General features: G+C 36.9%; 3 protein-coding genes across 6 annotated transcripts; 2 read left to right on the top strand and 1 right to left on the bottom strand.

Moving 5' to 3' along the window:
• Positions 1 to 135: 135 nt before the first annotated feature.
• LOC103439918 (RNA-binding protein 2-like) lies at positions 136 to 4280 on the bottom strand. The gene is made up of 7 exons (XM_017333283.3): positions 3870 to 4280; positions 2645 to 2766; positions 2321 to 2558; positions 2162 to 2223; positions 2005 to 2086; positions 662 to 782; positions 136 to 550 (listed from the first exon to the last, which is right to left on the bottom strand). The coding sequence occupies exons 1-6, from the start codon at positions 3961 to 3963 to the stop codon at positions 679 to 681; spliced, it is 702 nt and encodes a 233-aa protein (XP_017188772.2). The 5' UTR covers positions 3964 to 4280; the 3' UTR covers positions 136 to 550; positions 662 to 678.
• Positions 4281 to 6352: 2072 nt separating this feature from the next.
• LOC103439919 (protein yippee-like At4g27740) lies at positions 6353 to 7383 on the top strand. The gene is made up of 3 exons (XM_008378562.4): positions 6353 to 6524; positions 6658 to 6754; positions 6971 to 7383. The coding sequence occupies exons 2-3, from the start codon at positions 6662 to 6664 to the stop codon at positions 7196 to 7198; spliced, it is 321 nt and encodes a 106-aa protein (XP_008376784.1). The 5' UTR covers positions 6353 to 6524; positions 6658 to 6661; the 3' UTR covers positions 7199 to 7383.
• A 504-nt stretch (positions 7384 to 7887) lies between these two features.
• On the top strand, positions 7888 to 10060 carry LOC103439920 (protein yippee-like At4g27745). Of its 4 annotated transcripts, XM_070825029.1 has the most exons (5): positions 7991 to 8050; positions 8158 to 8223; positions 8531 to 8560; positions 8690 to 8816; positions 9702 to 10060. In XM_070825029.1, the coding sequence occupies exons 4-5, from the start codon at positions 8724 to 8726 to the stop codon at positions 9927 to 9929; spliced, it is 321 nt and encodes a 106-aa protein (XP_070681130.1). In that variant the 5' UTR covers positions 7991 to 8050; positions 8158 to 8223; positions 8531 to 8560; positions 8690 to 8723; the 3' UTR covers positions 9930 to 10060. The 4 variants fall into 4 exon arrangements, with proteins under 4 accessions (XP_008376786.1, XP_070681130.1, XP_008376785.1 ...); XM_008378564.4 differs by lacking the exon at positions 8158 to 8223 and having other exon boundaries at positions 7888 to 8050; XM_008378563.4 differs by lacking the exon at positions 7991 to 8050 and having other exon boundaries at positions 8099 to 8223.
• The last annotated feature ends 3261 nt before the right edge of the window (positions 10061 to 13321 follow it).

Here is a 13321-nt window from a genome sequence, read left to right as displayed (position 1 = left end):
GATTCGATGCATCTACAACTCAACCCAAACCCAGTCAGAAGACTCGAAAATCAAACGCAAGAATGCTACATAGAGTTCACATACTAGTATCTACGACGAACAAAATTCACGACATCTTTGAGAGAAAATGAGCAATGACACAGAAAAGGCCAGTTATTCTCAATACAAAATGAGACCTACAACAGTTACGACGAAAGCCAGTTACTTTCAGTACAGTAAAATGAAACCTACAACAGTTACCACACTTCATCGAGGAATAATATCAAATCTAGACCCTAATCACAGAGCATATGCATATGCAAATGCAAGGAGACTTCAACATGTTTAACTTCAAATAAGTTTACATTTTCTAGCAATCGCATATGGCGAAATAGTCTGTATGTAATCGTACTGGTAACCAGACCGAACAGTTCGAATCAAAATAAAGGAAATAAAGTCTGCTGTTGTCTACACACAGAAAAGCAGTCTAAAACTATGCGCCTTTAATTCTCGAAACTGCAAGTTTGTTGTATCGCCCCTCACTATCACAACCTCCCAAATCAAGCAAGTCCTACAGAGAAGAGTCGTTTGACGGTTTAGCGTGATTTTTTTTTAGTTTCAACTCGGCACCTAATGGCCATGAATATAAACGGTTGTACGGATCGAAAACTGTGTTAATCACCTGAAAAACCGCATAATTCAACGCTTCCCTCGGTGCCCACCACCTGACCTCGCACCAGGATAGCGAGCGAATTGCAACCTTAAATTGACTGAGTCACGGTCATGCTCATCGAATTTATAACCTGCAAAATCGAGCTCGACCATTTACGCTGTAACAACTGGGTACGTTTTCAACGCCGAATGAGGGTATCAGCAGATAGATGATATAAAGACGTTAAACCGTTATCTTAAATATTTAATACCTATCATTTTTCAACACACCTAAGTAGCAAACCTGAGTTCGCCACACATGTCCTAGATTGACAGAGGGTAAAACAGGTCTCCCTCATTCCAAAAATGAAGTTCACGCACTTCCTCTCTTGACATAAAGTATACAGTTTCACTAGATAAACCTCCTCATAATGAGATTTCATCTTCCAGGAACAAAAGACGAAGTGTAGGCTAAAACATGAGACAACTATCCCGAGAGCAGCATTGTCCCAAGCAGCATTCTTAGACTGAATTACAAGTGCGGCCAAACTGAAATTATATGGCTTCTCTCACCAGTCTCGCTGTCCTACTTGACTAATTAAGGGAAAAATCAAGTCCCAAGGAAACCAACGAGTTTCAAGGCATTCGCAGAATCTTGGAGGATAAAAAATGAACCATGAAGGCAATCCCTTCCATTGTTTGGAACAATTTTGCAAAGTTTGGTTTATGGTATACTGGTACTGGATGACTTTGCTGACCAATCAACTTCTAGTTTAAAGTAAGGGGTGAAACCAAGACCTATGGGCAGCGGTAATCTATGTTCACCTCATAAAGCCAATAGAAAGTGGCCCCATGAATCACCTACTTAAAAAACGAAGTCACATGCCTTGAATAGTAAGTTATCTCACTTTAAACGGAAAATAAATGCCACAAAACTAGGGGTTTGACAATCTTTTAAGTGGTTGAAAATGTCAGGTAGCTTTGGAAGTTAAAAGGGGTTTAAATTCACAAATACTGTGTACAAAATTTCCATATGAATTGAAGCAACACAATCTTATCTGCATTGTAAAATTTGATAACGTAGTGGCCTTTCCTTTATTTTCTTTTTGTTAATTACATTTTGTTAATTACACAAAACTGCCAAACAACAATCCAAACTTTTTTTATTTTTTTTGGAAAGGAAACGAAACAACAATCCAAACTATTGATGCAAATCTTTTTTTTTTTCTTTCCTTTTTCATGAATCATTTTGCAGTCCATCTTCTTACGAAGTGAAGAAATTTTTTTATGTAACTTCTCCAACAATGGCATAAGAAATGTCAAAGAAACTATGGTGCTATGATTTCAACAAATTTAACAAAAATGTAAACTTACCTTGCAATGCATCCATAGCAGTTGCTGCATGGGCCGGACTCACAAAATCAACAAAACAAAGTACCAGTGGATCTCCTCCAGGCTGCACAGATAAATTATTTGAGAATCCAACAGTCAATAACCATTCAATCTTATCCCTTGGGAAAGAAAAACTTACATGTCTGGATTCCTTGCTCACAAGTCTCACTTCCTTGTAGCCAACGAAAGGGCGAAAGATATCTTCAAAACTAAGTGAAGGTAAACTCGAGAAAGGTAAAGTGCAAGTAATGACACAAAGGGTTATAAAACTGCGACCCCTAGAAAATTTTAAGGATACGAGCTACTTCACGTCTTGTACAGTTGGGAGGCAATCCCTCCACAAATAGCGTACTGGTAGCACCAGGAGGAAGGGGAGCATCAGGCCGTCCACTTCCCATTCCTAAGACCCTATCTTTTGCAGGTGCCCCAGGGTCAACACCCCCAATTCCCATCATGCGTGGATCCTCAACAGCACGACCAGGTGGTCCTCCACTCATGTTTCTAGCAGATTGTCCCCCACTATATGATGACATTTGCTGAAGCATAACTTGTAACATTAGCCCCCGAAACTTCAAACGTATGATGAAAAATGTGACAGTTCTAGAAAAAGAAAAGTAAGTACCGCATTGCGCAGGTAGCGATCATACGACGCATTTATGGAGTCGGTATCTCTAATTCCTCGCATAGAACCTCTATCATCTTCATGGGGATAATAGTTAGGGAGGTCTTGACCACCCTGGGTATCTAAAAGATGAAGGATGTACTTCAGGATACCAAAAGAGAAAATAAACAATATTTGAAGGCATATAATTATAAACGCAGTAGGTGGCATAAAGCTATAAACAAGAGAATATTAAGTTAAACTGCTGATGACCTAACAAAATCAAATTGCTATAATCACCAACTACTGCATCAGTCATAATCAGGTAATTAAGTTGTTACATGCCCATGAGGTACCCAAACGTCTCAATATATTGCATATGCTAACACAACGACTTGAATTTTCCTTTCACATTTAATGCTAGCAGCTTAGTAGTTTATATAGTAACTGTAGTGATCTACATAGTAGCATATCTTCAAATAACTTCAATTAAAAACTCATGTATAATACAATCTGTACACCGATTAAGGCTTACAGAACTCGAGATAAGAGGCTGATCCTTGAATCAAACCGGGCATTTATTAAAGATGAAAAATTATTAACAGCCTCCAGGGATTTTGACACTTAAAATAAACTAATAACGAAGATGATCTGGGAGCCGGGACCCGCCAGCACGCAGCTTGCACAAATATGACACTGGTCATATTACCAACAAATGGGTGTCCAAAATATATAGACTACCCTCCTCATGGATGCAGTACAACAGACCGAAACATGTTCACGAATGTGCATAATGAGATTAGGAATACTCATTTTAGCTCCCATATGCATGCTTTGAACAATGTTTACACTAAAATGTGTGTAGATAAAATAAATAGAGCACAGAAAACTAACAAGAATGCAAATTTATCATGTAATCTAAGCAATTATATCTCAAAAATAACCATGGAAGCCCCATCTGAAAGCCGAAATTGATGGCTTAATAAGCTTATCCACATAAACATCAAATAGTGATTAAACCACATACAACATAGATCAAAAGATCCCAAATTTCAATTCCCCATTGAAAACCTAGTTCGACTACTTAAATGTCAGCTGAAATCTCCATTTTTTGTTCACAATTCTGCTCTCAGGGCAACCACGAAGAGACTAAAATCCCCAAGAACCCTAATTTAATAAACCCCAAACGCACGCAAAAAGGAGAGAGGAAACCCAAAAAAGGGGAAATTTGAGGAATTTAACATACCGTAATCGGAGCGAGGACGCTTTCCAACGACTGAATTCATCGCCGAGGGCGGCGGTTGTCGACCGTCGCTGTACCTCCAGTACGCGTCCGCCATGTTTGAGGCTTGCCGACCGTCACTACCTGCTTGGTTTGTGGGCTCCACAGCGAGAGATATGGAGAGTGGAGAGAAAGGAAGTTGAAAGATTCTGGTTTTTCCAGTAGAGGATGAGAGACAGGAAGAGTAGGAGAGGAGAGCACAGAGCGGGCAAACCTCTTGGAGTTACTTCTACTCCTCGATTTCCCTTTACTTGTCTTTTTGGTTTTTTTTTAATTCCTAAAAATTGTTACAACCAATTGTATTGTCAAATTGCATTCTTTGTCACTTAAATTCAGAGGAAATCTTAGTAATAGTTCGTCGGTTTTAATTTGATCGGAGTAATAGTCTCTTAATTAAATATTTATAATTATTAATTTTGTAACTCATTAAAACGTACCGTTACGTCAAAATAAATCACGTGTATGACACGTGAAAGTTGAATGTGGAGGCAAATAAAGAAAACAAAATATTATTTCACGAGGGAATGGGATCAAATGCAACAAAGAGGGCCGGAGGCTATTAAACAGACTGGAAATATACCATCAGACGCACAAAGCTGCATTTTGATGCAAAGCCACGCGTTCCACCATGAAATAATTTCGTTTTACTTATTTATCCCTTTATTCAGTCTCACGTATCATGCAAGTAACTTATTTTGACGGAAGTTTTGACAGAGTTAACGAAAATGACCATAACTACACGTTTTGACGAGTTAAGAGACCAATGATCACAAATTTTTAATTAAAAGATCATTACTCCAATAAAATTAAAGTTAATGAACTAGTACTTCCTCTTTAAATTAATTAGAGTGAAAGGGATATGGCTCAAAATGGTAGAGCCATCAATTTGTAAACGTGTGGGCAGTAATGTGTAGATTGCACACATTGTATTGAAAAATAAGATGGACTTCTATATATATATATATTTTTTTTTGTTGGGTAAAACACATGGCAGAACATGGTGAAACTTTTAAGGAAAACTAATAAAAATAATTTGAAAACTTTGAGTTTTAACAATAAGGACAAAATAAAGGGTAAATTGAATATTATCATGATTGACTTTTTAGTGTAAAAATGTGATTTTTCGTTAAAGTTTCCAAACTTTTATTACTAACTGAACAAATTTACAACAAAGGTCTAATACATGTACCCAAAGCAAAATGGGACTTTCCAAACCAAACAACAAACGCCCAACCAAGTGATTAGGCCCAAATACACACACAAACCGAAAGAAACCCTAGTCCTTCTTCTACTAACGCCGCTGCATCTCCTCTTGATCAGCTTGACCCATCTACCCTGACGAACGCCAGAATTCAAACCAAACAATGCCTCAAAAAAGGTAGGAAATAAGACTTCATCATCCAGCAACTAGTCCTTTTCCGATTGCAGCCACGAAGAGAAGAAATCAAAGAACCTAGTGGGATTCCCACAAGCAACACTGCCACCAAAGGCAGACCTAGGAAAGAAGGTGGTGCGAACACTCGAGCCGATGCAAACACCGAAAACTCTACACACCTTCCCGATGAACCATAACAAAATGTGGTCAAAAGTTATTGCAAACCAAATTTGGGAAGAAATTGATGAAGGATGGAGTGAAGTCATAAAGGAAGAATCGGAAGAAAACATAGATTGATGATGGAAGACGAGTGTGAATATGTAGGTAGAACAGAGGAGAAGGAAAGGAAGGGGAGAACAAAATGAAGGAAAAGGCTACCACCTACCCCAGCCGGAGCTAGGGTAGGTAGCAAAACTGAAATCTGGAAAAAAAAAAGAAGGGGCAAACTCACACACACAATGAGAAAATCTCTTAGTGGGAGAGAAGAAAAGCAAACCCCCAATACACTATCAATTGTATTGACAGAATACCGATACGCTATCAACAAAATATTGATACATTTTGAAGTTAATAGTACATTGATACACAATTATCAATGGCATCAAACTTTTAGTCAATTGATACAACACTTTACGTGTTGACAAAACTCAAAACTCATTGGTAAAGTTCTTTGCTTTTCTACTTTTCTTATTGATGTTTTGTTTCACCTATCGATATCGTTGTTCCAATCAAAACTTAAAAACGTGTCATCTGTATATTTTCAATACTTCTAGCAAAATTAAACATAACTTATTAATATTGTTGACTAGTTTAAACACCGGTTGAGATTATGAACAAGTATCAAATTTTGCATTACGTTGGTTGAGATTATAACTATTTGCAAAAAAACGTTTTCAGTTATCTTAATAACACTTCCTAACAAACGCTTAGAATTCCAAAAACTGGTTGAGTGCCTTTGACCAAAGAAAAGATGACTTCAACCACTTCTAACAATTCTTACCAACTTGTCGTCGAGTATTATTTTCGATCTCGATATAGATGATTTGATTTCCATTATTCCACAAAATTATATTATTATTTTGTGTACTTTTCATCAACCAGCCTTATCCTTTTCATCACCCTCATCCATTTTTTCCAGCTGAAACACTATTTCCGGTCAACTCTCCAAACTCTACAAATCTGCCCCCCCCCACTCCTTATGCTTCTTCAATTTTTGGGAGCATAATCTCTTCATACTCCTCCACGTATGAAGATTTCAATTCTTTTTCTTCCACTTTTATCCTCCGTGTGTGTATATATATATATATATATATATATATATAGGCTGTGTTTTGAATCGGGTCTGATTGTTTTTAACGTGGTGTCGAAATCTTTCAGTTTAATGGCGGAATCCGGCGGCGGTCCCTTCTTCAGCTGCAGAAGTTGCCATAATCCTCTTGCTCTTCGTGACGACCTCATCTCCAAGAAATTTCTGGTGAAAACTGAAACATGGTTAATGTATTTTAGTCTATTATTTTCACTCCAATTTAGGTTGAGAACTATTTGCTAGAAGTGATTTTAATAGAAATACATGAAAATATTTATTAAAAATTCTAGTGCTTCTTGAAAAAGCAGTTGGAAGTGCTTCTGCATAAAACACTTCTATGACCTGGAAGAACTTACAATTTATCGTTCGGATTTCGTTGTTTAGGCAAAATCAGGGCCGGCATACATGTTCTCTCATGCAATGAACGTCATTGTGGGACAAAAGGAGGACAGGAAGCTCATAACTGGTGTTTTCTCAGTTGCTGACATCTATTGCAGCAACTGCGGCCAGGTCTTAGGTTGGAAGTACATTCGAGCTTATGAGCAGACTCAGATGTACAAGCAAGGGAAATTTATAATCGAGAGAGCAAAGATTTCTAAGCAGTACCAATAAATCCCCCCATGACGCATGACAAGAGTCGGTGTCGTGATCCTTTTACTCTATAACTTCCGCTAAAATAATTCGATTTTCGAAGGTTTACGATCGTTTGGGGATAATTTGTGCTTCTTCTTGTTGATTCTCTGCATATGTTCAGCAGAAACTAATGTTAGTAATATATGGACTTGAAGGTTGATGAACCCCATTGGTGAAGTTCTTTGCTTTCATACTTTCCTTGCTGGTGTTTTGCTTCCCAGGACTTCATCTCTCGATATAATGGTCAAAGAAACATCTTTAAATTAGTCCGACCATGAAACAATCTGTATATCAATTTGTCGTTAATAATGTGTTGTGACCATCGAAATGTACCAATGACATGTTATCCATATAGTTTCAACATTTCCAGCAAAATGTACCTTGTTAATGTTGTTGACTAGTTAAAACACCGTTGAAATTATGGACACGCAAATAAAATTTACATAAATGAGAATGTCAAGATAATACTGTTCTGAACATAAAAACACTCCTTCATTTTTTTGTCCATAAGTCCTTGATCAAAAGTAAATAACTATAATTTAACGGTAAAAATTTTGAAGCACCATAAATTTTTTGTAATTTGAGACATTGTTATCTTGACGACTATGTTTTATATTAGTCCTCCCTCCCCCGGTATAGCAGTTGACACTTGGAATAAACTAGGGGCTCCACTGGTAGAGCAGTTTACAGTTGGGAATAAACTAGGTGGCTACTTTGTTTACACTAGCGCTGATAAAGATTTTTATGTTTGAAATACAGAACAGTACGTTAGATGTTGAAACGGAGATTTTGCAGAAGATTCTATCTCTCTCTCTCTCTCTCTCTTAAAAGGTTACTGCTTTTCTTTTTCTTTTGAATTTAATGCAATTTCTCTTTCAATTTCCCGACTTTGCTTGTAGTGCTTAACAGCTAGTAATCAATTGATTAAATTCTACCAGTAAAGAACAAAGCAATTTCCCAACTATCTCATCATTTTTAATCACAATTAGCGACTGGTTAAACAGGTCAGATCCTTATCCCTTCGGACTTTTCCCATATTAATACCCAATTAATTAATGGGTTTTTTTTCTTATTTTATTATATCCCATGAATTTCACTTCAAAGACTCCAACTTTCCCCTTCCTAATCACCTAATTTATCAATTTTTAATCTGGGGTTGTTAATCTTTATCCTCTCAGTGTTCTTGTAGCTTACCCTTAAATGCAAATCCTGTCTCTTTCAAAATTCAATTTTTCAAATTTTTAAAATTATATATTTTACCTTTGGAATCTTGCACGCTAACTCGGTTGGTAATCGTATCTTTGATTGCAGGTTTCTAGGTCAATTTTGATCTTGTTGCAGGTAATTAAATTTATAATCTTTCTCTTAATCCACATTTTCATTTTCATATTTTAATTTTTACAGAATTTTACTCTCCTGTGTGTAAATTTTCTCTCTTTTGCTTTTTTTTTTTTTCTGGTTGCCGAGCAGTGAGAGGTGTTTAGAGCTGTGAATTTGTTTGTTAATGGCGGATTTGGTAGGGCCTAGATTGTACAGCTGTTGTAATTGCAGAAATCATGTCTCACTTCATGATGATATAATTTCCAAGGCCTTTCAGGTGAGGTTTCCACAATTCTAATTGTTTAATTTTCTTTGTTTTTTATTCTTTGAGAAAATGAGGTTTGAATTTTTGCTTCTTTGGAGTTTTTACTAGTTCTTCCCAATCCCAACTGATCATTGACTGTTGTCGAACTTTAAACTGATTTGCGTAGGGTTTCATGTGATTCCGTAATCACTCTTACTTTTTCCTTTTTTTTTTTTTTTTGGGTAACATGGAAGAAGAAAAAGAAACACAAACAACTAATCTAGCTGTAGCAACTCCAGAGTAGTCATCCGAAAAAGTTTGAACTAAACAAGGAAAGGCTCTTGAAACTCCATCTCACTATTTAAACCCAATTTGGCTAACTCGTCAGCTGCAAAATTATGCTCTATATTAACATGATGTACATTACAACTTCATGTTTCACTTCATGCTGCACATTACCGCAGTCCCTCTTCTCTGTCTGCACACCCTCCTCTTTTTTTTTCTTTTTTTTTTCTTCTACCTGTTGGATTGAATAAGTAAGGGAGAATCAATAATAGGATCCGGGAGAAGAGTGTAGGAGGAGAAAACGAGTGTGAAAATCACTAACCTTTGCACAAAGAGGGTACATTTCATAGAATAATTGAGATTGGTATGTCAACTGCCTCTGTAGGTTCTTGTGCTTTTTGTTCTTCGTATTTCTTTATCGTGAATCATGAGGGTTCTTGGCTGCAATCAATATATGAACCGAATGAGCATAAGAAGATAACTTTCCATATTTACATGAATAGGACACTTGGTTTGCTCTTTGTGCCAGATCTTGTAAGATGAATGTATTGCATCTGCTTAAAAAATCTGAATGCTTTGTTTCATTTCATATTCGGGTGTGATAAACGTTGTTTTCCAACAATTTGTTTATAGGGAAAACATGGCCGAGCATTTCTGTTCTCCCACGCAATGAATGTTGTTGTTGGGGCAAAAGAAGACAGACGTCTCTTAACCGGTCTGCATACTGTTGCTGATATCCACTGTGGTGATTGCCGTGAGGTGTTGGGTTGGAAGTACGTACGAGCTTATGAGGCATTGCAAAAGTACAAAGAAGGGAAGTTCATATTTGAGAAGTCCAAAATTGTGAAGGAAGATTGGTAGCAAAGGTTCCTGCCATTTGTTCCGATTTCTGTGTTAAGTGTACCAATATGCAGGTTCCTATATATGCAGTGTTCTTCTTTGTACAGAAACTCGGCATTCCTTGACAATCTATCATTGTTTCTTGCGGTAAAGTTCTTTGCTTTCATACTTTCCTTATCGGTGTTTTGCTTCCCGGGACTTCATCTGTAGATATAATGGTCAAAGAAACATCTTTAAATTAGTCCGACTATGAAACAACAATCGTTCTTTATATCAATTTGTCGTTAATAATGCGTTGTTACCATCAAATGTACCAATGATGACATGTTCTCCATATATTTTAAACATTTCCAGCAAAATGTACCTTGTTAATACTGTTGACTAGTTAAAACACTGCTTGAAATTATTGACACAGAAATAAAATTACATAAACATGAATGTCAAGATTATATTGTTCTGAATATCAAAAACTCCTCCATTGTTTTTTCCATTAAGTCCTCGATCAAAAACAAATAACTATAATTTTTGTAATTTGAGACATCCTACTACGTCTATGTTTTATATTAGTCCTCCCTCCCCTAATATAGCAGTTGACGCTTGGAATAAACTAGGGGCTCCCTTGGTATGGCACTTGACACTTGGAATAAACTAGGGGCTACTTTGTTTACACTAGCCAAGCACTGAACAAATTTTTCACTGTGTCTGAAACATGGGACAATACACTATATGTTATTGGTATAGCGCTTGACACTTGGGAGTAAACTAGGGGCTACTTTGTTTACACTAGCAAAGTACTGGAAGAAATTTTTCATTGTGTCTGAAATACGAGGAGAGTACGCTACATGTTATTGAATGCTTGAAAACGCAAATTCCTACAACGTGGGTAAACTTTCACATGTTAAGCCTCTCTATCAGAGCGCCCATAACTCTGCTCTTTGTGACTCAACCAAGTCCATCTTACTTGAATTATTGCAGAAAATTATTAAGAAAACTAATGAAAAAAGCTTGAAAACTTTGAATTTTAATAATAATAACAAAATAGAGGATAAAGTGAATAGTATCAGAATTAACTTTTTAATGTAAAAATGTGATTTTTTGTTAAAGTAAACAGTACCAAAAGTTTTCCAGAAGTTCTCAAAATTCTTTTTTTCTCTCTCTCCTTCCCTCTCTCTCGTAGAGCTTGCACGCAACCATGAACCTCAGCCCTCAAGTCTCTCAGTCATCCTCCGTTAAAAGGTTGGTGCGTTTCTTTTCCTTGTGAATTTAATGCAGTTTCTCTTTCAATTTCCCGACTTTGCTTGTAGTGCTTAACAGCTAGTAATCAATTGAGTCAATTCTACAAGTAAAGAACAAAGCAATTTCCCGACTCTCTCACCATTTTTTAATCACATTTAGTGACTGGTTAAACAGGTCAGATCCTTATCCCTTCCCATATTAATACCCAATTAATTAATGGGTTTTTATCTTATTTTATTTATCCTATGAATTTCACTTCAAAGACTCCAACTCCCCCTTCCTAATCACTTATTTAATCAATTTTTTAAGCTGGGTTTGTTAATTTTTTTTGGTAACGTGGAAGAAGAAAAAGAAACATTAAGAAATAACTAATCTAGCTACAGTAACTTCAGAGCAGTCATCCGAAAAGTTTGAACTACACAGGGAGGAGGCTCCGCAGGCTCTTAAAACTCCATCTCACTATTTAAACCCAATTTGGTTAACTTATCAACTGCAAAATTACGCTCTCTATTAACATGCTACAAAATTACGCACTCTATGAACATGCTGCACATTACAACTTCACGCTGCACATTACCGCAGTCCCTCTTCTCCCTCTGCACGCCCTCCTCTTTTATTTTCCTCTAGCTCTTGGATTCAATAAGTAAGGGAGAATCAATAATAGGATTCGGGAGAAGAGTGTAGGAGGAGAAAACGAGTGTGAAAATCACTATCCCTTGCACAAAGAGGGTACAGTTCATAGAATAATTGAAATTGGTGTGTCAACTGTCTCTGTAGGTTCTTATGCTTTTTGTTCTTTGTATTTCTTTATCGCTCATCATGAGGGTTCTTGGCTGTAATCAATAAATGAACCGAATGAACATAAGAAGATAGCTTTCCATCTTTACGTGAATAGGACACTTTCTTTGCTCTTTGTGCCAGATCTTGTAAGATGAATGTATTGCATCTGCTTAAAAAATCTGAATGCTTTGTTTCATTTCATATTCGGGTGTTATTACAGGATGTGGGCATATTATTTTTGGTCCAACGTTGTTTTCCAACAATTTGTTTATAGGGAAAATATGGCCAAGCATTTATGTTCTCCCACGCAAGGAATGTTGTTGATGGGGCAAAAAAGACAGATACATGTTAACTGGTCTGCATAACGTTGCTGATATCCACTGTGGTGATTGCCATGAGGTGTTGGGCTGGAAGTACGAACGAGTTTATGAGGCATCGCATAAGTATAAAGAAGGGAAGCTCGTACTTGAGAAGTAAAAAATTGTGAAGGAAGATTGGTAGCAAAGGGTCCTGCCATTTGTTCTGATTTCTGTGTTTAAGTGTACCAATATGCAGTTCCTACATATGTTGTGTTCGTGTTTGTACAGAAACTTGGCATTCCTTGACAATCTATCATTGTTTCTTGCGGTTTGATTCTTGCCGTATGCTTTGTGTAAACGGTGTAGATGGAAATCATCGATCATCGAATTTATTTATGTGTAAAAATACGATGTCATTTCTCAAGCATGCTATTTTCTTGTAATATAATTACTAATCAGTTCTAGATGCTGCTTTATTGTGTGTGGAGAGAGCTATGTCCAGATTTGACCACAAAACGCACGGATTCAGTCATATCCTCCGGAGAAGTGAAGCAGATGCTCTCACCGTCTCACGGAGAAAGGATGAGTCCGGTTGCTTCTCATCTTTTGCACCAGGCGTCATTTGCGTCATTTTTTCGAGGTCATAATGCTTCATCTGTGTCTAAAGATTATGTTCTTGTTGAATGATACTAACCTGCACCGATTGGAGACATGGTGGCTTGAGCTCACAGTTTGTCTTCTACTTCCAGTACTTCAAAATGTCTCTCTACCATGAATAGGGTTTGGCGTGATTGAGAGTACAATCGTATGGAAGCAGGGACTTAACTGTGATATTTATATCGTTAGGGTTTTTAACACACCTGACCTATCATTGGCTGTGAAGATTGACCCTATCTCTCTAGTGTTTAAGTCCCACCATGATTCTACATCTTCGTAATAAAATCTATCAGATTTCCTTTAGGTTAATTGCAAGGGATAAGACTCCATATTCCTTATTATGTTAGGACTATCGGATCACTTTGGTTGCTAACAACTTGGTAGACAAGTGGCTTACAACAAAATGATACAATACAACATTCATTGTCATTCATGATCTTA

Source organism: Malus domestica, chromosome 07, assembly GCF_042453785.1.
Source record: "Malus domestica chromosome 07, GDT2T_hap1".
Lineage (NCBI taxonomy): Eukaryota > Viridiplantae > Streptophyta > Magnoliopsida > Rosales > Rosaceae > Malus > Malus domestica.
Note: the sequence above shows the minus strand (reverse complement) of the source record. Positions and strands in the feature narration are given on the sequence as shown.